This window comes from Nipponia nippon, unplaced genomic scaffold, assembly GCF_047370975.1.
Source record: "Nipponia nippon isolate SJK-2023a ecotype South Korea unplaced genomic scaffold, ASM4737097v1 scaffold_30, whole genome shotgun sequence".
Classification (NCBI taxonomy): domain Eukaryota; kingdom Metazoa; phylum Chordata; class Aves; order Pelecaniformes; family Threskiornithidae; genus Nipponia; species Nipponia nippon.
Window position 1 is genome coordinate 1,334,199 of NW_028262348.1, and position 22,920 is coordinate 1,357,118.

The 22,920-nt window shown below is 41.8% G+C and overlaps 1 protein-coding gene across 6 annotated transcripts in view; it reads right to left on the bottom strand.

Moving 5' to 3' along the window:
* SLC5A1 (solute carrier family 5 member 1) overlaps positions 1 to 22,920 on the bottom strand; it is an 84,417-nt gene that overhangs the window by 3,697 nt on the left and 57,800 nt on the right. For all 6 annotated transcript variants that reach the window (XM_087768668.1, XM_087768669.1, XM_087768667.1 and 3 more), the window contains 11 exons: positions 22,044 to 22,115; positions 14,204 to 14,308; positions 11,759 to 11,818; positions 11,298 to 11,402; positions 6,481 to 6,586; positions 6,186 to 6,266; positions 4,836 to 5,056; positions 3,732 to 3,867; positions 2,848 to 2,955; positions 1,597 to 1,747; positions 814 to 982 (listed from right to left, as the gene is read on the bottom strand). In XM_087768668.1, coding sequence (XP_087624794.1) covers positions 814 to 982; positions 1,597 to 1,747; positions 2,848 to 2,955; positions 3,732 to 3,867; positions 4,836 to 5,056; positions 6,186 to 6,266; positions 6,481 to 6,586; positions 11,298 to 11,402; positions 11,759 to 11,818; positions 14,204 to 14,308; positions 22,044 to 22,112 — 1,311 coding nt within the window. In that variant the 5' untranslated portion in view covers positions 22,113 to 22,115. The remainder of the gene's footprint in view (positions 1 to 813; positions 983 to 1,596; positions 1,748 to 2,847; positions 2,956 to 3,731; positions 3,868 to 4,835; positions 5,057 to 6,185; positions 6,267 to 6,480; positions 6,587 to 11,297; positions 11,403 to 11,758; positions 11,819 to 14,203; positions 14,309 to 22,043; positions 22,116 to 22,920) is intronic.

The following is a 22,920-nucleotide window of genomic DNA, read 5'->3' on the forward strand; positions in this document are numbered from 1 at the left end:
ATCCCTTGTGCGTAAAACAGGCTTTTCTTGGATATACACACAAATAACCACTGGACTGGTCTCGAGAGAAAATAGTGAGAAAAAAGTTTGAGCCATATTCAAAAACCTTCTCTCTCTAGGCTTTCTCATTGAACTCATCCTCTGTGGAGCAAACAGGCAAGTACTGTTATTCCTAATATTATAGAAAAGAAACGGAATTCCTGAGTACCGAGTTTCCAGAATGTCTGAGACCCCAGTTACCATGACTGGCCTATGGTCCCACCAAAGCATGTGACAGACCTCGTGCCTTCCGAGTTACTTAGAAAGGCTTAAGTACAATATTTCTCAGTTCACTGCTCTACGAGTCAAAATCAGTGATTCCCAGACTGGGTCCTAAGACCAATGGGAAACAATGCATAAAACAACAGCATGTTTGTTTAAAAGAGTGTTGACAAAATATATAGTGGTCAAGGGGAAAGTGAAAGGTGATACGTTTTGTAAAGCAGTTTGGTGGCCAATATCCTAAAAGATTACTTTCAAACATGTCCCCATAAATTATCCATTTGACATACTTCTTGGCAAAGCGATAGATACCCTAAGTTTCAGAGCTATCTAGGAATTCCTAGGTGACTGTTTATTTATCAGATTAGCAAAGAACTTTTTCAGACTCCTCTCTGAAACCTCAGGCCCTGGGGTATGGAAACGCAGAATCCCTGGGCTGTAGTAGAATCAAAATAAACAGGAAGAAGTTGCTAATAAAAGACACCAAAACAAAAAAGTTGTCCTAATGCCTAAAGGAGCGTGCAGCATACCCGTTCCCTAGTCTGTCCTTACCTGCTCATTGACCCTCTTGCAGAAGATGGCAAGCAGGAAGAGAGCAGCAATGGGAGGTCCCAGGTAGCTCGTAATTGACTGAATATAATCAAAGAGCTGCCCATTTTGAGCTGACTGCACCACAGGAACCCAGGCAATGCTGATGCCAATTAGAACTAACATAAATGCCCTGTGAACATAGCCAGATATTCAATTAGCCACCTGCTTAGAAGCATCTATCGGAAAGAAAAAAACAGCAATTAATCAATAATTTAAATGTCCATTTTGTATTTCAACCAGCAAAATCAATGATAATGGCCAATTACCATTGAACAAACAAAAGAAATCCAAGTTGGGTATTGTGCCTGTCAAATATCCGTCAGCATACAGCTAAACATGCAATCGAAACACAGAAAATCACTTTTTTCCTTTGCTTGTTATGTCTAGAGAAAAATCAATAGCAGATCAACTAGAAGAACTGGTTCATTGGTGTTGCAGTAGGGTGTAGCATAAAGCCAACAAAGATCTTTTAAAATAGTTCCCTTTGAACAGCAGTGGAAGTGCTGAGGATTAGTTTAGCTACTTCATGCACCACTGTCAATTAAATTGGAAGCAAGGTCTTTTTTCTCCAGAAGGAAAGCGTACAGCGGGCCAGCCTGGCTGGCCACGGGAGGCCACTGCTGCGCCGCCCGCGCGCTGCGACAGCAGGTTTTCACCCAGGCCCTTCGTGCATTTTTGGAGGCTGCAGCCTGTCACTAGCGCTCGCTATGTTTGTGTGGCTGGGGAAGACTCGGCGGCACTCACCTTCCAGCTAACATGAGCTCTTTCTCAGATGGTCGTGATCGAATTTTGGTGTAAATGTCCATAGTGAACAAAGTACTAGCACTGTTAAAAATGGAAGTCAGGGAGCTCATCAGGGAGGCCAACATGACGGACAACATCAGACCCCGCAGACCTGAAATACAAAGATATGTGAACTGGGACGAGCATTCAGTGGAGAGTCGCCGTACGTGGCACCATCCATAGCGCTTCTCTGACCCTTTCAAGTCAGCCAGCCATGAGTGTGTCTGGATGTTTATGTGCTGATGCCTGCCTGACGTTCTCTTGCAATGCAAGCAGAGTGATGTCTGCTGAGCTTTGGAAAAGCTCTTTACAGCAGTGAGAGGGCAACTCTTGAGCTTTTAGAACACAGGTACTTCTTTTGTGAATGCTGTCTGATTAAATGCTGAAATAATAAGAAAAAAATACTAAGCAGTCTATCCCCAACAGTTATAAAAATAATTTCTCTTGTTTGCAGGCAAGTGCTCACTTGCTTGTGGTATATTTGTAAACCAGTTGTTTGGCAAAAAAAGTTTCTTTTACTGTTTGAAAATCAGAGTAAGCCACTTTTCCAGATGGTATGATCTAGTCAACACAGTATGGGGAAGAACTGCGGTATTTTAATACTACTATGTACACAGTTATAACACAATGAAGAAGTACTAAAGCTATCAGGAAAGTACCATGGTCTGTATAATATCATAATCTGTCTTTCTAGACTTATGAATCAGCTCTCTGGTTTTCTGCAGAAATGCATTTCCATGTATACGTTGTCCTCTCCAGAGCGGTGCCTTATTCTCTCATGGAACAGGTGTCCTATGGGACAATGCCTACAAAGAATATTTTCTCCTCCCACCTCAGTGGGTTTCGCAGAAGGACTGCAGGTGCTTCTCCTGCCTCCAACTCAGAAATCCTGGCAGAGACAGTCTTTTATAAATCATTGGCAAAGCAGGTTATTTTTTACCTTCACAGAAGGGAGCTCAATTACCATTTCATCACCCAGTGTTTGCCAGCTGAGAGCAGACATTGTCAGCGTGCAGCTGTTCGGCACCTACAGCTACAACTAATACAGACTACCCCTTTGATTAATACTACATAGTTCTAGTAAGAATTTTTCAACTAAATATAGGGCTTGGGCTCCCTCTATCACCTGTTTTTACAGTCTGGCAGCCTCACCTTTCCTAAAACAAACAAACAAACAAACAAACAAACAAACAAATACGGACAGTGTCTTACCATTTGGCATAAGCTCCACTACCATTTTTGGATAAGCAATATTTGTACAGCCAACTGAGGTGCCGCAGTGCTGCTGGCAGACTTCAGGCACAACACAAGCCACCACATCTGAGGAGAGGATAATGAGACAGGGTTAGACAAGGTCAGATTGCTCCCAAATTAGTAGAGCTTCTAAAATTTATCTGTGTTGAACCACTGGATTGACATGCTGGATATCATCCTTGGTCTGCTGGCAGGGAGGAAGGTGATTCCTTCCTTTCCTCTCTAAAAGAATACTGAAAAGTGCTGCAGGTCAAAAAAAAAAAAAAAATCAGCATTAATTTGTCAGACTAGGACTGAACCACAGAAGGAGAGCAAGTAGAAAAACAAGCAGAGGAACATGAAACATAAAATGAGTCTCTCCAACCTGAACATCTCTCCTCTGCCTGCTGTTAAACACAGTGATGCTCAGAGAGAAGGGAGATTGGCATTTCCCCCACGCTGCGCTCGGGACTGCCCGCGGCCCCAGATATTGCTGGCTGTGACTGATGACCCTCTTCCTCTGACTGCTAGCAGAGTATCAGCCCTGGACAGCATTTTCCACTCATTCAGCCAGAGCGGGGCTGTAACAAACAGACAACTGGGGAGGGACACTGTGGAATTTCTCTCCCCTAAAACAGACTGGAAGAGCATTAGCAGAAACATGGGATGTGGGAAAAGAGGAAGACCTGTGGCTTCTTACGCTGTGGTTAGTTCTTGTGCATACATGTGCCTGGACAATTTGGATGGCAAGATGACAATCTAACAGGTATTTTGGAAGGGACAGAGAATAGGAAATTGAGAGAGATTAGCAGTGAAAGACAGGCAGCAAGAAGAAATTTGCATTTCTGTATACACAAGCATACCTGTATACAAAATTCGGCTGATCATTCCAGGCATCACTATGATAAACATGGGCAAGAGTTTCAGGTATCCACACAAGACACAGCCAGCCTTCACATGGGACATGTTCTTGCCAGAGAGACATCTTTGGACAATAACCTGTCAACGAGAGATGGCAAGCATGCATGACTCAACCAAGAACAGCATTTGCATGAACACACCATGTTCCAGTTACAAGGTACTTCTTAACCTCTGTGATAATGAAAGAGCCTATTCATCGTTTCTGTCACTGGGAAAAATAAAAACTACATGAAAATCAAAGGATATATTTGAAATAAGTAAAGGAAGGAAAATATCATTTATCCAGTGTATGTTTAAGAGGTAAGATGCTTTCACACAAGGTGTCTTAAAGCAGACAGACTAAAAAGCCAAAAAGGAATAAAATATTTACCTGAGCAATAGAGAGTTACATTGGGGTTTTTATTCATTTGTTTACAAATTGTGAAGATTATCTTTCTCACAATTCAGAATGCAGATAGATCACTTGCTGGAGATTGGACACATTCACGTGTCGCAGTTACAGGAGCACACTTTCCTCTAGTGTCAATGTGATCTCCTGGGGAAACTGGACGGTAGGTTTTAGGGCGAAGGAAAGAGGATTGGGGAAGAGCGTCCAGACGGAAAGACCTGATGTATAAAGAACATCCTCCCAAGACTGTGCATGCAAAGACGAAAGCAGCACAAATAGGAAACAAACTCATATTACTGAATGGGGAATCATACCTAGACCCTGTCTAACGAGGACCATTTGATGCATGGTTTCCTACGTAAATGTTCACATTACAAACTCTGTTTCTACACATGGTCACACAAAAAAAGAAGAAAGGAATTATACACAGTGTCTGCTAGGCACAGTGTATAAGAGGAATTGAAAGAACACGCCTTCCATTTTCTGATATGTGGGAGGGGTTTCGAAACCAGAAACTGAAAAGTCACTGACCAGTCTTAAATAACTGCCATTTCTGTGACCCAGCGTTGCAGTACAGTGGGGGAAGAGTACCCCTAGAGCACGCTAGACTGCAGAGTTTTGTGTTCGGCATTTCCAAGGCGTATGGCTCCCACATTACCTGATCTGTGCACCAGTACCACAAAGCAATGATGCTCAAACCAAAGACGAGCCCCGGCCACGGCAGATCTCCAGTGACGGCATCTCGGAAGATGTGAAAGGAATCCTTCCGGGGAGTGTAGCATTCTGGATTAATCGTAGTATTCCCATAGGAGGTATTGGACGGAATTGCTTCCATGTACTTCTGCATGAAAACATCATACCCTCCTACTTCAGAAAATGCTGAAAAATAGAAAGTAAAAGTAGCAATAAAGTATTTAATACTGAAATCTTAAATAGAGCTAGAGAATGTGAGGAGAAAAACCTCCTTAATATGGTGTAAAAAAAACTCTAGCCAGTATACATCAACATTTTCAGAAAACAGTATGCAGTGTTTTGTATGTATTCACACAATCCAAGTACAAAAGTGACCTTTCTTTTTAGGTTTCTGTATAGCTCGCAAACGTTGGTTTAGGCTCCACTGTCTCAACATCTCTTACACATGCCTTGCCAAGAACCGAAATGAAGATACATTATTTCCACACACTGTTAACCTAGGGAGAACCTAAGGCAGGGTCTTGGCAGGTTAGGTCAGTCTGCAGTTATTTCTGTTGTAAAAAAGGTGGAATAATTTAATTTCAGTGAAAGACCTAGCTAGAGGAAAACCAAGTGCTGAATAACTAGAAGGGTAAGGAAAGGACACTACACATTCATGGGGTCTTATCACTACTTCTTTCTTTCTTATGATCCCTTCCTATTAATTCTATTTAACAGCATGATTTCTCTTTTAAAATGCATATGGTCTTCTGGACACACACATTGTCCTATTCATAAACATTCAGTTCGTATCTTCTGTCCAGCTGGCAATACAATGTCATCCATAGATTAACTACAAGGCTTACTTAAAATGTTAATACGTTTGGGTTGTTTTAACACAAGCTAGCAGCCAGAAACAAGTTAAAAACATGCAATGTGACCAACAGCTCTTCACACTGAATCAGAAATTTTCATGCATTAGCATCTGAATATTAAATTATAATCTTCTTGAAAGAAGATACTCTCTGAACTTCTCAAGAGTATCATCATCACCTGCACACAACTCTGCTTTCACCTGGTTAGCCATCACAAGTCCTGTTCTGTCATGGGATGCTATATATCACCTTACGCATTCACCTGTGTTTTGGGGCTGGAGTGGTCTCAGTGCCTAAAGGGCTTGGCAAAATGCCTGGTTTTTGGCAACATGCCTATTTTTGTCCCTGATAAACAGGTATATGAACTGAAATCTGCTGGTTAAAACAACAGAGTTCCATTTCCATAGCCACTATGGGATTTGTGGTTGAACGTTCCAGTTTAATTCATCTGATTTACTTACCAAATCCCATGAGAATAAAGGATCCCACTACCATGATAAATGTTTGTAAGGTGTCTGTGTAAATCACAGCTGCAAGGCCACCTAATGGCAAAGAAAAGTCAAGACAAATAGGTTAGCCCCTGTGCAAATGCCTCAGTGGAAATTCTTTTTTTTTTTTACTTTTCTCACCACCTCTCTGTCAAACAAAGACCACTGTAAATAGCTCCCCTTTCAGGTTTCCGTTTCTCCCCTCTTACCCACCTCCCCTCTTATCTTTTTTCTGGCTCCCCTAACTTCTTTGATTTATCAAACTCACCTGTGATGGTGTAAAGAGCAGTAATAGCAAGCAGGATAATTATGGCCACATAAAGATTCAGCCCTATGGCCAGCTGTATAAATACAGCTCCAGAGAATATGTCTGCCTATAAAAGAAAAAATAGTAGATTAAGCAATGTTTAAATTCATGATGATGGCATATTACACATTCACGATGAGGGTACTGAAATACACAACTCCGCCCCTTATAGTACTGCACACACACACCAAAAAAAAAAATCAAAAATAAAATAGAGGCCGTTTTAGTACAGCTGCCAGCCTCCTCTCAGTGCTGTGGTGCTCTCAGTACAAGAGTTGTAACACTTCCCAAAGAATTTCCAGGTCTTTTTCAATGGATCATTTTAGCTAGACACAGAGTCCCCTCACTACTTCGTGCTTACATACTGAGAGACAGTTTAATAACAAATTACTTAAAGCTCAGGTTACACTTGCTGCTATGTGCAGGGGTGGGCTCTGTGACACCTCCAAGATGTGGCATGGTTCTCTTCCCTTAATGCTACTCTATAAGTCTCTTATTTTTTCTTTACTGCTTGCCTACATGTGGTATAGCTAGTCTTGCTGGTTTGGGACAAATGGTGATCAAAGGCAAACATACTTCTCTATTTTTAAGTCCCTGTCAGAATAATTGACATCAGTTGGCCAACAGCCCTTTAGGTCTTGCCTAAGAAAGGAATTGTTCAGGTTTCAGAGTAACACTCTGGGATTTTAATCACATTACATCAGTTCCTGATTTAGAGATAATTTGCATCAATGTTATTTATCCAAGTTTGCAATCAGAATAATCTACCCCAGTGCACCTGTAATGCATTACTGTAAATTATGCTTTCATTAGAGGTTTGCATCTGTACCTATCCTTGCTCCTGAGCATCCAGTTCACGGGCTCATCTCCAATCCCACCTGCATGCCTCCTTTCTGGATACCACACCACCTCTACGAGGGCTCTATACAGGGAGTCCTAGCCTCATTTAACGTTACAAGTCCTAGTGGTGTGCAGCAAGCTCAGGAGCTGCAAAATGCTGCGGGAACTGCCCCTATGCAGGGTCTGAGAAACAAAGATAACCAGCATTGTGTGTGCCCTGGGGGAAAGCCTGCACACACAATTCCTGCAGGGCGGCTGCTGGGCGGCAGCTTGCTGGCGGAGCAGGAGGTTCCACAGGCCAGGCTGTGGGACAACCAGAGCCTGCGATCACAGAATAGGCACTTGCACCGCTTTTGTCCATGGCCAGGCTGCGGTAAGGCAGGGCAGATATACTAATAAGCAGTTATGCAGTCTGGCTAGCTGGGAGATGCCGGATGAAGAAACCCTCTTCATTCCAGAGAGGCTGAAACCGAGACTGCAGGGTATGATCTCACCCTTAGTTCACTCTGAAGAACGAGGAAGAGGTACGGACCTCTGCGAAGCTGAGTGTGAATCACAGCAGAGCGCCCACTCCCAAAACTCTGCCTCTGGAGCAGCTTGAGATGATTTAATTTCTTACAGGTTTTAGTCTGGAACTGAGAACCAGGATGTTTCGCTGTTAAGCCCAGTGGCTGTTAGACCATACCTTTTGTCCGTTCTCTTTATGGGAATATTTTTTTTTCCTATCTTTTCACACCACTGACCAGCTTCTGTCCCGATCTTTCTTTTATTGTTCTTGATTTTAGTTTAGCCTACACAGCATTAAATATTAATGGTCCTAAAATGAACTCCCTAAAGAAACGTACGGTTTGTTATCTAGCATCCTGAGGAATATATCAGCTTCTTCGAATTGCTAAGTTACCTTCCAACTTCACTACTCCTCCCTCCCAATTAGATAATTTCCTTCCAATATTTTCTTGATACTCTTTTATGGACACTATTTAATCCTTATCTTATCTCTGAATAGAGTAAATCTTTCCTTTACATTGCAGGCTATCTCTCCAAAGCCATCCACAGATCACGCAGGAACAACTGGCAGAGCACATGCCAACGGAGTGAATCCAGCTGCAATGGTAATGTGGGAGTCAGGGCAGTGGCACATACTCTTTACCCCCTATATCATGCAGTCCTGAGAGGAGGTTGTCCTTCTACCTCCTCTTCCACCTGCTAAGTCTATACCCGTACATTTACTACCGAAATTAGGCACAATGAATGTAAAGAAAATGCTGTAATACATTTAGAAATTCCGGTTTACAATTTCTGATTTCTTCAGAAGCATTCAGGTCTTAATTCCCTTTGTCTTGTCATAATTTAGTCAATTACTCTCCATCAAGATTTTATTTTTACTAGGCCATTTTCTTTGGCGTAATGACCAATGTCAGCCACACTAGTGGCTAGCAAGCCCCTGGAAGCTGCTATGGGCATTACTCACAAAGGACTGCATGCTTAGGAAGCATGTACATGTGGGGCACCTGTGCGACAGAAATCCTTTGGCCTCAAAGATCACGTGTGTCCTGATCCCAAAGATCAACACCCTGCAGCATGGCCTTGTCTGGCAAGTGGTTGATTAGCCACAAAACAAGGTGAAAAATCAATAAAAAATACACAGAAAATGTGCAGAAAAAGAGAGAAATGGTAACCGCCTTGTACAGAGGTGTGCAAAGGGAATCTGATCATCACGCGGTGGTGAGCACTGTGCCAGAAAGAGCATGCCAGGAGTTACATGACATGACGTATTATATTGCTCATTGGAAAGCACCATAATAATTATATTATTAAGAGCATTAGATAATATTTTAACACATCAAGGAAGCAGCACATGAAATAACTACCTGGAGAAACAAGATACCACTCTTCTGCAAGGACAAGCGGCAGTAAGTATTGCTGCCAGTGAAACTGATAGGTGTGACTGCCCTTCAAGGGCAGGGCAGAAACTCATCCTTCTATATCAAATCTCAATAAGCCCCAAAGATCACAACAGAGTGTTTGCAAAGGCAGCAGTCAAGGAAGTAAAATGCAAATCTCCAAGCCAGCTACGGCATGGATTGTCAACACATGGATATGTCTGGGTATACAACGTGCCTCTGGGAAGGCTTCACATAGCATGCGTACCTCTACACAGCACAAAGAAGTTAGCTATGGTCCAGGATGGAATGGCCCTTCCCTTTCTGCTTCTGGAGCTGGGTCATCTGGCGACAATTTGGGCATGGTGTTGCATAGCACGGTATAGAAAAACCTACTCGGACATCCTCTGACAGTACCTGAAACCTCCAAAGACTTGGACTATTCTGAATAAGATATGGCAAGTAAATCAGACCGGGGCAAATCCTGCCCTACCGAATATAGTGACATAAGACAACAATGCAGAAGGTACACTTGTATACTACAGAAATCTGAGCCACATTCGTACATGGGACGGACACTGTCAGAGTTGGTCTTGGCAGATGGGGGAAACAAGAGAAACGGTTAGAGGAATTGGTGCACCAGAGTTTTCCCCTGCATGGCACAGAGACCCAGCTCCATGGCAATTCCCCACACACATCTGGAATAATTGGGTTGATGGGAAGCTGGGATGGGCCACTGGTAGAGTGGGGCCCAAGTAATCTACTGCTGGATGGATCTCTCGCCTATTGCTTTGCTCCCTAACAAGACAGGACCACAAGAGCAGGAGAGGCTGCTTCAGCCTCCTGACCACACTGGAAGCTTAAATGGAGAACCTGTCTTGCCTGGAAGCAAGACACTCCAAGTGAAACAGGGTGAAATCCCACGACCACGTCCCTTAGGCATGATAGAGGCAGGAAATAAAAGACAGAGAGTAAATTCAGAACCTACATAACACCTTGACGAGCTCATTACAAACATGTGTTGCAGAACAGGACTGTGAGTCATCTGACTGGAAGAGCTTTTTAGCTCCTAGAGCTGCCAGAACTCTGCGTCGTACCTGGGATTTCAGATTATGGTAGTTAAGCACAACAGCAAATTAACTAATCCTTTTGAAATATACGGAAATCCAACTCTGAGGCCAGCTCCACCGTACCAACCTGTTTAATTTATAACCTTTCTAAGGAACAGTTATCATGAAGATGTGAGAAAGAGAGCAAAAGGCCAATCTTTTAGCTTAAATTGCACCATTATCACTCAGCTCCCATTCAGAGGGCAAAGAGTAATCTGCCATGGCAACTTCTGCAAAACAACAGATTGAGGTATGCCTGAACTGTGGACTTCTTTAAAGGCTTGGTAGTTTCAAGATATATGGAAAATACCAGCTCCCTTCACTACTTCACAGCAACACAACCACTTACTTAATACGCTTGCCCATTAAAAGAATCTCTCCTTTTCCCTCCTTTCACCTCAGCTGTTATAATTTCTCTCCTTTGCATTCATTTCCCCACTCCCTTATTTTCTAATTCCTATTATTCTTTTTTTCTCCCTGCCCCTCTTGCTCTTTTCCCTCATGTGTATTACTGATGGCATGTTCACCAGAGGATGCTAAACCAGATAAATATGGAGTTTGGGGACAAAAATTCCTGCCACGTGTTTCACGGATCCCTAGGATAATAGACTGCAATACAATACAAGTTTCCCTCCACTCTGACTTGTTCTAGAGGAGAGCATAAGTAGAAGTAAACCTTAAAACCTGAAAAAGAAAGAGAAAGCACAACAAGCATCAAGAGACATTCCCAGGAAGGAAAAAACTTGGATTGGAGAACAGATCTGGATACACAGTCTCACTAAACAGAACGAAGAAAACACAAAATCATAGTTCTACAGTCCTTAAATTCAGCCAAGGGCTCCAAATCAGAAACAACTGACCAATTGTCTGAGCAATATTGTAAATGGGAGTTTCATTTCTTAAGATCAATGTAGGATGGAAGAAATGCTGTAAAAGTTTTACTTACTGAGATCTTTGTGAAAATATACAACAACAGAGAAAGGACTGACAGGTAGACCTGAATCCGTTTCCCGCCAAAACGCTTCCTCAGGTACTCTGGCATTGTCACCACCTGCAGGGAGGGTAAATCAGGTCTCAGATATTGGGGAATGGATACAAAGCAAATTAGAGCAAGTTTTTTGCTACTCAGATACTGTAAGAGTGGAGGGCAAAGGGAGGGGAGCTGAAAATGCAGTTGCAAGGAAGAGCAGCTCCAGGAATCAAAGGAGAACAAGGAGAGAGCACCAAGTACTTCTCAGCTCAGGTTTCAGAACAGAGAATCCTCACTTTTCAAATATGTACAGACATAATACAGTACAGTTCTAGCATGCTCAGATCTCATGCCATTCATAACAGCTTTGCAATATTCAAGACCTGATCCGCAAATATGAGCAGCAAAGAAAAGCTTAAGGTACTGTTTTGACTTACCCCAGCTTTGACGTAGATGGGTACAAACAGCCATCCTAGAACAACCACAAGTATCAGAGCCTGCAGCCAAGACAAGATCAGCTGAATTAGCCTCCTCTCTCTAGATAGCACTCCTGAAGACCATTTATGAGACCCCATAGCAGCTAGAGACCATTGAAACCACAAAAACCTGGGTATTGCGGTGCTCGGGGGGAGAAGCAACTGCTCTGTCCTTTGATTTACAGTTGAAAATTCGGGAATGAAATCTTGGCCAAAACATTTGTCAGGTATTATGCAGCCTGGATTTCACGCTAGATGTCCCAGAGGAGCACACACGATAATAATCCATTTTCTAGAAAAACAGCCGATTTCTGCTCCCAGGATTGCCCTCTAGTATCAAAGCACCACTCCACTAGCAACACCAGACTATCCTAGCCCTCTTTGGAGCAGGCCCAGGGAGCCTGGGTTAATGATGGTTAAAAGGCAACCAGCCCATAAGACTACCATTTCTTGGAAATATTAGGGAAGGTGAAGTCTACTACATGAGGCCTATTTGCTAGCATCTTGATCCCAGAGCCACTAATGCAGGATACTTTCCCACTCAGAATCAGGTATGCTGCAATGGTATGTTGTGACACCTGCAAATCTAGGTGCTGGGGAGAGCAGCACTTCTTTTGATTATTATTTTAATCATTAACTGCCTTCTGCGCTGGGTCTCTGTGAGATGGCCGTATGTTTTACAATAATCCCACATACTGTACAGGATGCAGCACACACATTTAGTACAATATTTTGTATTTCCACATTACAATTTCATAATATATTTTGTGTCACCATGTGTATTTTGTGAACTATAGATCTTACTGTATTGCAGTGTCACAGTTTTCTGACTTAAATGGCTAGCAAATGCTGTCTGATATAGAGTTGTACATATTTAAATTGACAAATATAGAACAAAATCCTGCTCTCAGAGCTGCACCCTGCATTTATTCTGTCCACAGGGCTTAGAGGGCATTTTTAACTGTATCTTTTAAGTTCTGCCCTTAGATCAAAACCATAAGAAGGACAAGAAATACGGGGTCAGCTTCTGCTGCCATACTGACACAAATTAGAAATAATTTCCATGGAATAATAGAGATACACAAGCATGATAACAGTCAAACTTAGTATTTCTTTCAAGAGGAGAATCAAATTATAGAGCCAAGAGCAATATTTCCACCATGTCTATTAACGTGTACACCGGTCCCACTATGTCATAAGTAATGAACTATGTAATATATCTGCTCAAATACACACATGCATCATTGCTTCTTCCTAAACAACAATTGTTGTACACTGCGTATTGATATTAGTCCACAGAGAATCTCCCAGGAGATGAAGTGTTAGAGGTGGACATGTTTGAAGAAGGACATGGGTCCTAGAGATTTGAATACCATGAAATTTCAAGCAATGCTTGTTCTGTTTCGTTTTGCTTGGTTTTGGTACAAAGAGAAGGGAAATCAGGTTTATTACAGGACTAGTGTAAGCAAATAGAGAAAGATGACAGATTAACTGTGCACATCTCATAGAGTTCATTTTAGCCTTTCTTAAACATTTCTATCATATGAGTACTTGGCTATTTGCAGCAACCATCTACTTGCTAAGGAAAAAAGCCAAATCCCTCAGGGTGGTATGCTTCTTTCACTGTGCAGAATTACATGAAAGGAAAGGATCGGCCTATGTACGCTCATTAAGTCCTTTGTGTCATGGTATAATCCCTTCCACAAAGGCAAATTGAGCAGAACAAGGGCATTATTATCCACACCCACTGAACCTGAGAACACAAGAAATTTGATTGAATTAGCTCATGTGAATCTCCGTGCTGTTGCAGTTAACACTACTCCTGGTACGGCAAGTAGTTCATTTAAAGTCAGCTTGGATATCTCTACCCTATACTGCAACCATGAGCAAAACACACACATAATTAGAGGAAAGAGAAAGTAAAGAGGAAAAGATTTTTGGAATGCAGGTTGTTGTGAAGGATGTCCAAAATTTCTTATAGCCTGTGAAGAAATCAAAGCCCCTTCAACAATTCCTACATAGCAAAATGCTGTGAAAAATAGTATGGATTACAAAACTGATAAATTCTTCCCAACATCCTGCAGTCTGAAAGTGCTCTTTATAAATAGTTTAAAAGTAATCAGAAAATATGTATAGGGAAGGGAATCCACCCATTTATTTGGTTCAAATGCTCTCTAAAAAGCCTAATTCAACAGAAAACGATCATCTTCTCCCAGTGGCTCGGACACAGACCAAGGAGGACGAGCTAACAGTAGGTTACATTGGCACTTCCTGGTCTGTACAGAAAACAAGGGTTGCCAAGCACAAACTTTGACAGTCCTAAATTGTTAGGCAATGTTATTTTGATTAACCTCTGCAGATAATCCCCATGTCACAAATACATTCACTTAAATGCATGCCACTTACATTCCATTCATATCCTCCGATGGCAATTCCTCCAGCTGCTGCCGTTCCTGCTATTCCCACAAAATGTCCGCTGCCAATGTTACTGGCAAACAGAGAAGCACCAATCTGGAAATACAAAGAACAATATTTGGCTCTTTGGTCCTGTTCATGGCAACTTGAAAAAAATCATATTCATTTGACATTTTGAACTCCTGCCTATCTGTCGTCAGATGGCGATGATGAGAATGACTGACAACCAACTTCCCTGGCAACTTCCAAGACTCCCTGTTACTGCGCCCCCTCAAACCTGAGACTCCAGCCATCACACCTACAACAATGAGTGAACAGGATGTTACACAGAAGATCACCTTCCAGTTGAGGCAAAGAGTTTATGACACCAATATAGATTTTAAAATATTTGCAAAACTTGACTGACTTACATTTGGGTGATATCCAAACAATTAGGGAAGAAAACTGCAATCTGCCTTGCTCGAGGAGGAAGCGGTAAGTGCATACCCACTTGTCCAACTGGCGCTCCCTATTTCATATTCCACAGTTTGTGGAACTAAATGTATCACCCATAAGAGTTGTACAGACTTCGTACTTGGTTCACTTTTAGTCAAAAGATATTTGATTACTGAATTAAATTCTGAAAGCTGCATGGCAGAAATATCTGCTAAGAAAGTGCTTCTGGAAGATACAAACAATAGCAAATCCAGGAGTTATAATTAAGAAGTTCTGGATCTCTAAGACCCCCAAATATTGCATCGATCATACAAACAGAACAGTGGGGAGAACACAGGAACTGATGAACAGGGAGAGATTTCAAAAAAAAAGAAAGGTTTATGATGGATTACAGACAGGCAGGAGCCGTTCACAAAAGAGAGATTGTGCCAAAAGATCTAATTCTTCATGAAATAGCTCAGACAATAGAAAAGTTGAAGAGAAGAGGTATGAGCTTCATTTCCTCAAAATGAAATCATTAAAGGCAGCAAAAATGCCTAACAATAATTTACAAGGACAGACATTGAAGGATGCAGGGTGAGAACTCGAGCATGAAAAAGAGGTTGGGTTGGGTATTACAGGCAGAAGACAAGTGAGCTGAAGTAGGTTCAAGACGAAAAGAGGCAAGCGAATATTTTTTTATTCACTTCCATTTTTTCTTCATGTCCTTTGAAAGCTACAAAGAAAAAAAGGAAACAGTTAAAAAGAAAAGAAAAGCATATAGAAAGTAGGCAAAAGAACCTCTGCTGACCGGCTGCTAATGCTCTCATTTGAAGTAGACCTCGCCTGCTGAAAGATCCCAAGGTGCTTAAAAATGTTTTTTAAGACCTATGAACACAGGACCTGCATCTGCACATTCCCCTTATGTAGTTCCCAAGTACAGGTGGTTGGAATCTGTTTGGAGCCACCTTACAAAAGGGAGAAATATTCCTTGTCTGCAACTCGCTGAGAGATTTTTAGGGTCCTAAAATGTATATAAGGGCAATAGTTACAAATTTCCAGGTCTGCAGTCTGTTCTTTGAGAAGCAGTAAAAATGTAGTCAATCTTTCTGAGAGCATGGGGACGATTGCCTGAGATTCAGGAGGATAAAAGGGATTTCGTCATAGAAATCCACCTCTGAAGATCAGATTTATTCTATGCTATAGCTATGCATTATAGCTATGCCATAGCTGGGAATAGCAACCACGCTCTTCATCTCACAGTTCTGATCTCTAATCACAAAACAGATTTTCCTCCCCCATTTTTTATATGCAACATACAAATAAAATTCATCAGAGGATTCCCCTCTTTCTTTTCCAAGCTTACTTTTTCTTCCTTTTCTCAGTTTGACCTCCTGATTTCTTCTAGACTTTTTGCAGACCAACTGCTTGTTTGCTGTGGCAGGAAATTAATGTCTCTAAGTTCACTCAGTTCTGGATTTTGGTTTTTTTTACACATTTCTAAAAGTCAGTTGTGCGCTACAGAAATGTAACCAGTTTGTCATATGACAGGTATTTCTACAGGAATGACAAGTGTTGCAGCAAGCATTAGCAAATAAGCCAGAGACATCACTGGTAATAAAGAAAACGTTTCCTTCTAACCTCTTTGTGACAGCAACAGTGTTTTCCCAGCAATGATCGAGAAGCAACAAATACCATTTATACCAGGCATTAGCATTGTTGTCCAGTGCTTTCCCTGGAGATGAATAATTAAACTTAAATCTAGGTTACTAGAAATGCAACCACCAGACAAGATTAACCACATTAATCTCTGATTTTATTTCAGGTGTTCTCTCTCCTGTTTCAAAAGCTTAAAATGTACTGCAAGCAGATCCAAGTCACAAAATCAGCTAATGAAGAACTTCAAGAACTGACAGCTGTAGTAAGCTTTGGCTCAGTGCCTGAAACCCTACGACATATTTTAGCGTTCATTGACAGCGCTGTGTTCCCAAGTTTACCCAGAGTACAATTGTACTGTAAGAAAAATACAAACCCAAACGAAAGCAATGCAAAATTACCAACATATTTGGGGCCAGCGCAAAGACAAAACAACGCGAAGGCAGATACCACCTTCACTTCCTAAATTTCCTTCTCTGAATTAGCGAACATCCAGTGCAGCAGAACTGTAAGATCAACATGTACTAATAATGGATGCAATTTTAAAAATGTTTTCTATTGTTATGTACACATGGAAAGGTAGAAGATGACTTCATAGCTGGGAAAATGGATATTACCCTTAAAACTGCAGGGTGGCTAAAGCAAGAGGCGTGTTTACCAAATATGCTTGCACTCTGTTAGCTGCTGATGCCAGAGGGGAAAGAGACATTTCCAGTCTGCCACGGCAGTACTTTAAGGACGAGGGAAGAAGGCAGACGGGCGCTGGGCCCAAGCTGTCTTGCTGAAGAACCTGCTGCTGCAGTATTTTTGCACTGACAAGGCTGATTACTGGAATGGCTTGATTTGCCATTGGTAGGTGCTGCAGTACACCTATGCGTGACCTAAAGAATGCTGGGCTGAAACTGGGCGATGACAGAGGGAAACAATTTTCTAGAAGCGTTAACTGTTCTCAGTGAATGTGTCAGTGAATTGATTTTAAAAACAGATCTAGGAGGAAAAGTAAAGAAGAAAGTTGATTGAAAGGAACAAAAGCTGTTAAGAGGGAAAGAGAGGACAAAAAACTGAACTAACCTGAGGCAAACGTGGAACATTAACTCTTTTAAAATCTTTTGAGAGGTCAGGTTTTAACAAGAGTACTCTGTTCAGTAAAAGTACCACTGCAGTGCAGAGAGATGATGATCACTAAGTTTTTTCCATGTTATTCATTAACCATTTCACCTTGCTCTTTTCATTAACTTGAGGATGCACTGACATCCCGGCGCTTGCTGCTCCCAATCATACACCATGTACTTTGCAAATCGGTGACCACTGCAGCGACAGTGTGCGGCCTTAACAGCTTATGGTTTCTCTCCCTCCCAGGACCTGCTAATACATATCCTATGCCCCTGATGCCCGCTTCCCTGTTTGAAAGTGCCAGCTCGGTATCAAACTCTTTTCCCCAATCCCAAGCACACCTTGCCTGTGGCCTTTAGAGCCTTTACAGAGAACAGCAGAGGCTCCCTCGCACCAGTGAGGCCATGAGCCTTGCCCTGAGGCATCGCTCCTCCCATGGGTCACCTGCAGAAGCTCCTTCTCAAACCCCTCCTCCCTGGACAAATTTCTCATTCCCTTGTTTGAGAACTATGCTTTAACACTGTCCATGCTTTTCTTTAACTCACAGCTCTTCCCTGCAACACATGACTTCACCCTGATGGAAGGATGTAATTTTTCCTATCTGAGTATTTTGGGATCACCCTTAGTCACTTTGGAAAAATCAGTACGCCTCTTACAATGAAATATTACTGCCACTCTTTCAAGGCTCTGAGACCCAAAGAAAGAAGTGTAGGTTTTTATTCTGCTTTCCCAATTACTCTGCAAATTCTATGTATTGCGTTATTGCCAAATTAAACCACATTTATACACTTCCCAATTCACTAAGTGAAAGAGATGAATATACAATACACATCAAATAACGTGTCTCTGTCTTCCGCCAAGCCCGATGGCTGCTGCAACAGCACGGCCGCGAGCAGGCTGACCCGACACCTCTCCCTCTTTGTCCTCTGAGACAGAAACACCTCCCGGCCAGCTGGGAAACTGGCGGATTCTGTAGAAATCTGTTTCACTGAATTCTTTCCTTTTCTACCAGAGCTTTGTTTTGATTATTTTATTGTTCTTCTTGTTTTGAAAACTATTGATCTCGCACTAATTTTTTGCATGGAACTTGGCAAAATAAGCTACTTTCTTATTTCACTCTACCTAACAAAAGGAAATACAAATCTTATTCGTACCAGAGTTGTCTTTCCTGGCTCCTCACAGCAGCGTCCGATTCAGCAAGTAGGGAGAACTCTGAGAATATGCAAAACTTAACTGGATGCAGAGATCAGAGAAATCGTGCCAGTGGTCAGTTCTGATGGCCATGAAAATAAGCCATGGAGAACTGAAGCAAAAACCTGTTGGTTTTTTTTCTCCTTAATTCTTACTTCTCTCACAAAGATCAACACCTAAGTGACAACAAACGAGCTGAGTTACATTTCTTTTTAAGGTGTAGTATGCCCTTGTCTCTGCATGCTTCCTACTTACTATTCAGTAAATCGTTCTAACCATAGCTGGACTTCAGATGCCCAGCAGATACTCTTTGTCCTATTAGCATTTATGCCTCAGGAACTGAGGTACACGAGGTAACCCATAATTTTGTGCAGACAGCTCTGCACAACTACAGCGCCCGACAAAATTCAAAAGCAGGAAAGCTTCAAAGTTGAAGTTGTGGGGTTTTTTAATTGCGCATGAAACCCTGTTAATGCTGTGAGAGTGGCTGCTACCAAAGCTGACTGTTCCCCAGGAACAGATACTTCATTTCCTACAATGGTAGAAAGTATTTGGCCGAACCTAACTCCTTCATCTAACAAAAGAAGCTAAAGTTTGGTTTGCAAGGCCCATTTTTACAAAGCTGTCACTTCCCTTGAGCTTCTCTGGTCTTTTTGGAAAAAGCGGAGCTGGTTATGAGTATTTAAAGAGCCGTACGTGTCTTTCCTGAAGACATTTCCCTCAAAGCCCACCCAAGAGACCAAAACCAGGTTCTCGAAGATTCTTCTCTCGGTTTCTGTAAAAAGGCTGTGGAAAGGGCACAGCATTTCATACCATTATGATTAAGCCACAATGGATTTCAGTTTCTGGCAATCAGTGAGAATATAATTATATACCTTGATCCCTAATTACCTATTGGAACTACTGAGTTGGCTCATCCACTGCACAAGGGCAGTGATTTCAGTGAACTACCACAGAAGTGACCTATTACCTCTGCAGAACAGCCAGAAAAGACTAACTTTATACATTGAGAAACTGAATCACAATCAGGCAAAGTCACTGACAAACATGCAAAATCCATATCAAAAGTGGGACTAACCTCCAGCCCTTGATTGCCAGAGTCTCCTCTAGTCTAGTAAACCACAGCTATTATATCATTTAAGTGAACAGAATCCCTTTCCCAGGCCTGTCAGCGAGAGATCCTAATGCACTGCTAATGAGCCTCTTTCCCCATGGGGTCAGAAAAGCCACTTACGGCGGCCCTGTGGAGCACAGAACATAGCACAACCACTGAAAAATACAATTAGATTAAGGGACTTAAGTTTATAACAAGTTTGTGGAAGGATTTTTTTGTTTTTCATTTTTCTCTGTTCCAGAAAGCAATTACACAGCAAGTCATTGTCCTGAAATCGCAGGGAAGAAAACTGATAAATAAGAGTCCACTTACAAAACAGCTTCCCCCTCCTTGCCTCTCGTCGACAGTCTGTGGAAATGTATCTGGGCTTTCCAGACCCATGCCAGGTTAGTCCGGACATGGCACAAAAGAAAAATAAAGGCACAGAAGAAGAAAAAAAATCCACCCCGCATTAGCTGTTGCAGAACTGAGATCACATCTTTGACTGAACTTTCTATACTTTCATTGGTTTCCTAGTCATTTCAGCCCAGTTTGCACTGGGTGATGGACATCCTATCTGCCTGCTAAACTGTGGGAAGAGGTGTTTTGGAATCTCTTTTTATCCAAGGCAAACTTTCCAAGGTGGTGCTGCTGACATGGTATTTATTTTGTGGTTTGGGGGCTTGCCATTTGTTTATTTTGAGTGATACCAGGAAGAATAGCAAGAAGGGTTTATTTTTATGGAAAGACACTCCTGGCATTCCAAAGGGAAGGCTTGAAGGGGTGGTCCAGGACTCCACTGGTGACTAGCACTTCACCCGTGCTGAGTTCGCAGAGTTTGGGCAGGAGAGAGAGGTGATCCTAGCAGCAACCACTGCACTGTGGGGTCATCCCTTTTCTCTTCCCACTGGAGGAAGGGAGTTTGCTGAATCTGTTGGGTTTGTGTTGGCAGAGAACTCGGTGTTAAATAATCTTCCCTGGGTCTTCTAGGAATCATTAGGAGTTCTCAGTGCCACTGCAGCAAGACAGAAGTTTTCTACAGTGAGTCTTCCCTGCCTTGCTTCTTCCACCTCCATTTGCATCTGCACGAAAGGGCATATTCACCCTTGACAGGCATACAGAATTGCACCAGCCCACTGATTAAAGTGACAGTTAAGCAAAGTAATCGGTCTGGGTTTTTTCTCTCCCCCTAGAATTACGGGATTTATCTTAAAATAACTTGGAAACTTTCTCTTTCCTCAATCTTCCAATGGAACACAAATTTTCTTAGATCTACTATACCAAATGAGGAAACCTTTTACTGTCATTGGTCTTTAATCCTTTTATGTCATTAAAGAGGCAGTCCCAATCCCTTCTAAAGGCAGAGAGAAGCTCCCTGAAGCACAAGACTGAAAGATGTGTCGGTATTTCTGCAGCCTACTTTAAGAAGATTCCTAAATTTTTAGACAACAAATATTTACTCTCACTCTCCCTGATCCTGTAACTGAATCCGTATGGGTGGAATCTTGAATGAAAAGTCTTAGTGAAGTGCAAAAACATTTTTGGAGGCTGAATGCAGGATCAGGAATGTTGAGGATTTCCATTCAAGCACATGGAAGCATGCACAACACAAGTAATACAGAAAATGCTGGTTTGTCTGAGTTTTCTGCTTTTCCAAGAAGTCACACTAAACAGACTGTATGGTCTGGAAGAAACAGAGAATTGTTTCTGATACCATTTCTGCCAGAGGCCTGATGGGTGGCTATGAACATGTTTTGTGTCTGTGACTCCTTTTCTCCACCTTGGAAGAGAATACAGATCCACAGAAGACAAACAATATGTCACATGTAATTTTTAAATAAATTTAAACTATATTTTACCAATAACTTGTCATACTATTTCCAGGATTTTCTCCTTGTACAGACCAGAACTTGTTACCGAAACTGGAAACAATAGAGCAATATGAGGAAAAATGTCAGTAAATTAATTCTTCTCTCTGATAACCTCAAAATGAACCAGCTTCTTTGAGTGCAGTGAAAGTAATAAATTCAAAATATTAAAAAGTTTTAAAGTGGGCTGAAAGGCAAAGCATTGGATTTGTCTACACTGACATTACCTATGTATCTAGGTGCAAACAAGCTGGTCACATAACCAAGACAGCTCAGAGCTCAACTTCCCCAACACTTTTCCCTGCCTGTCAGGTGCCTTTTGTCGTGCAGTTTGCCCTGTGTCACCATGGCTAGAGAAAGAGTTCGAAGTGCATCTCTACAACATAGCCATCACAGTCTCAACAGTGTCGTAGAGATACTTAATATTTAACAACTAGACATGGATGCACATACACATACATGCATTTTATATAGACACACGATATCTAGCACTCACCGGCCACCAAACCATGCTTCGTCCAGCCAGGAAGAATCCACCTACTGTCCCTCGGTTGGTTGAGTACATAGCCTGGAAAAAAAAAGAAAGAAAGAGAGATTGACTGAATCATATTTTAAGTATAATAGGCAAGCTATACACAGACTAAGAACAAACAGCTAGAATGGAGGGATAAAACATATGGGGAGGGTAAAGTGGAAGAAATAAACAGAGTGGCTAAAAAGAACAAGCTTACGATGAAGAAAATAATACAAACGAGCAATGATTCTTGTATCTAGGTCTGCATTAACCATTCAAGCACCACTGCGTCACCTTTCATTACAGTGCGAAACATTCCATTAAAATTAAATTTAACCAAAAAAAGAGAACATTCAAATAAAAGCTCATATGAACACTTCATCAGGGGTGCAATGCCTTCAGGCATCAAAAAAGACTGTAAGTTCCAAGTGCATTAACAGAAAGTGGGCAGCTTTTCTACTCAATACTATCCAGCCCCAGCAGATACCTACAAAAATCTGTTTTCTTGTTGTGATATCAGCATTGTACTCGCTTCTCTCCGAAGTTCAAAAAAAGAAGACAACTAAAATTTCCTTTTCACACACTCATTTTGTATTTGTCAAGGGATGATGGGCTTTAGAGGGAAGCTCCGTCCAATTTTTGTTAATGACCCTGATCCAAATACTGGATTCCCACTGTCTCCTCTGATGGACTTTGAACAGGCAAATAAAGAAAGAATTCTTGGGAAAATTAGCCAGACCTTTTCTTCTGATGCAGAAGAAAGGAAGTAAATACAATAGATTTACATTTAACTACACACAGCAACTGAGTGAGTATTTGTCCAATAAAGAGGACGTTGTTACCAGGAGGAATGGTTCCA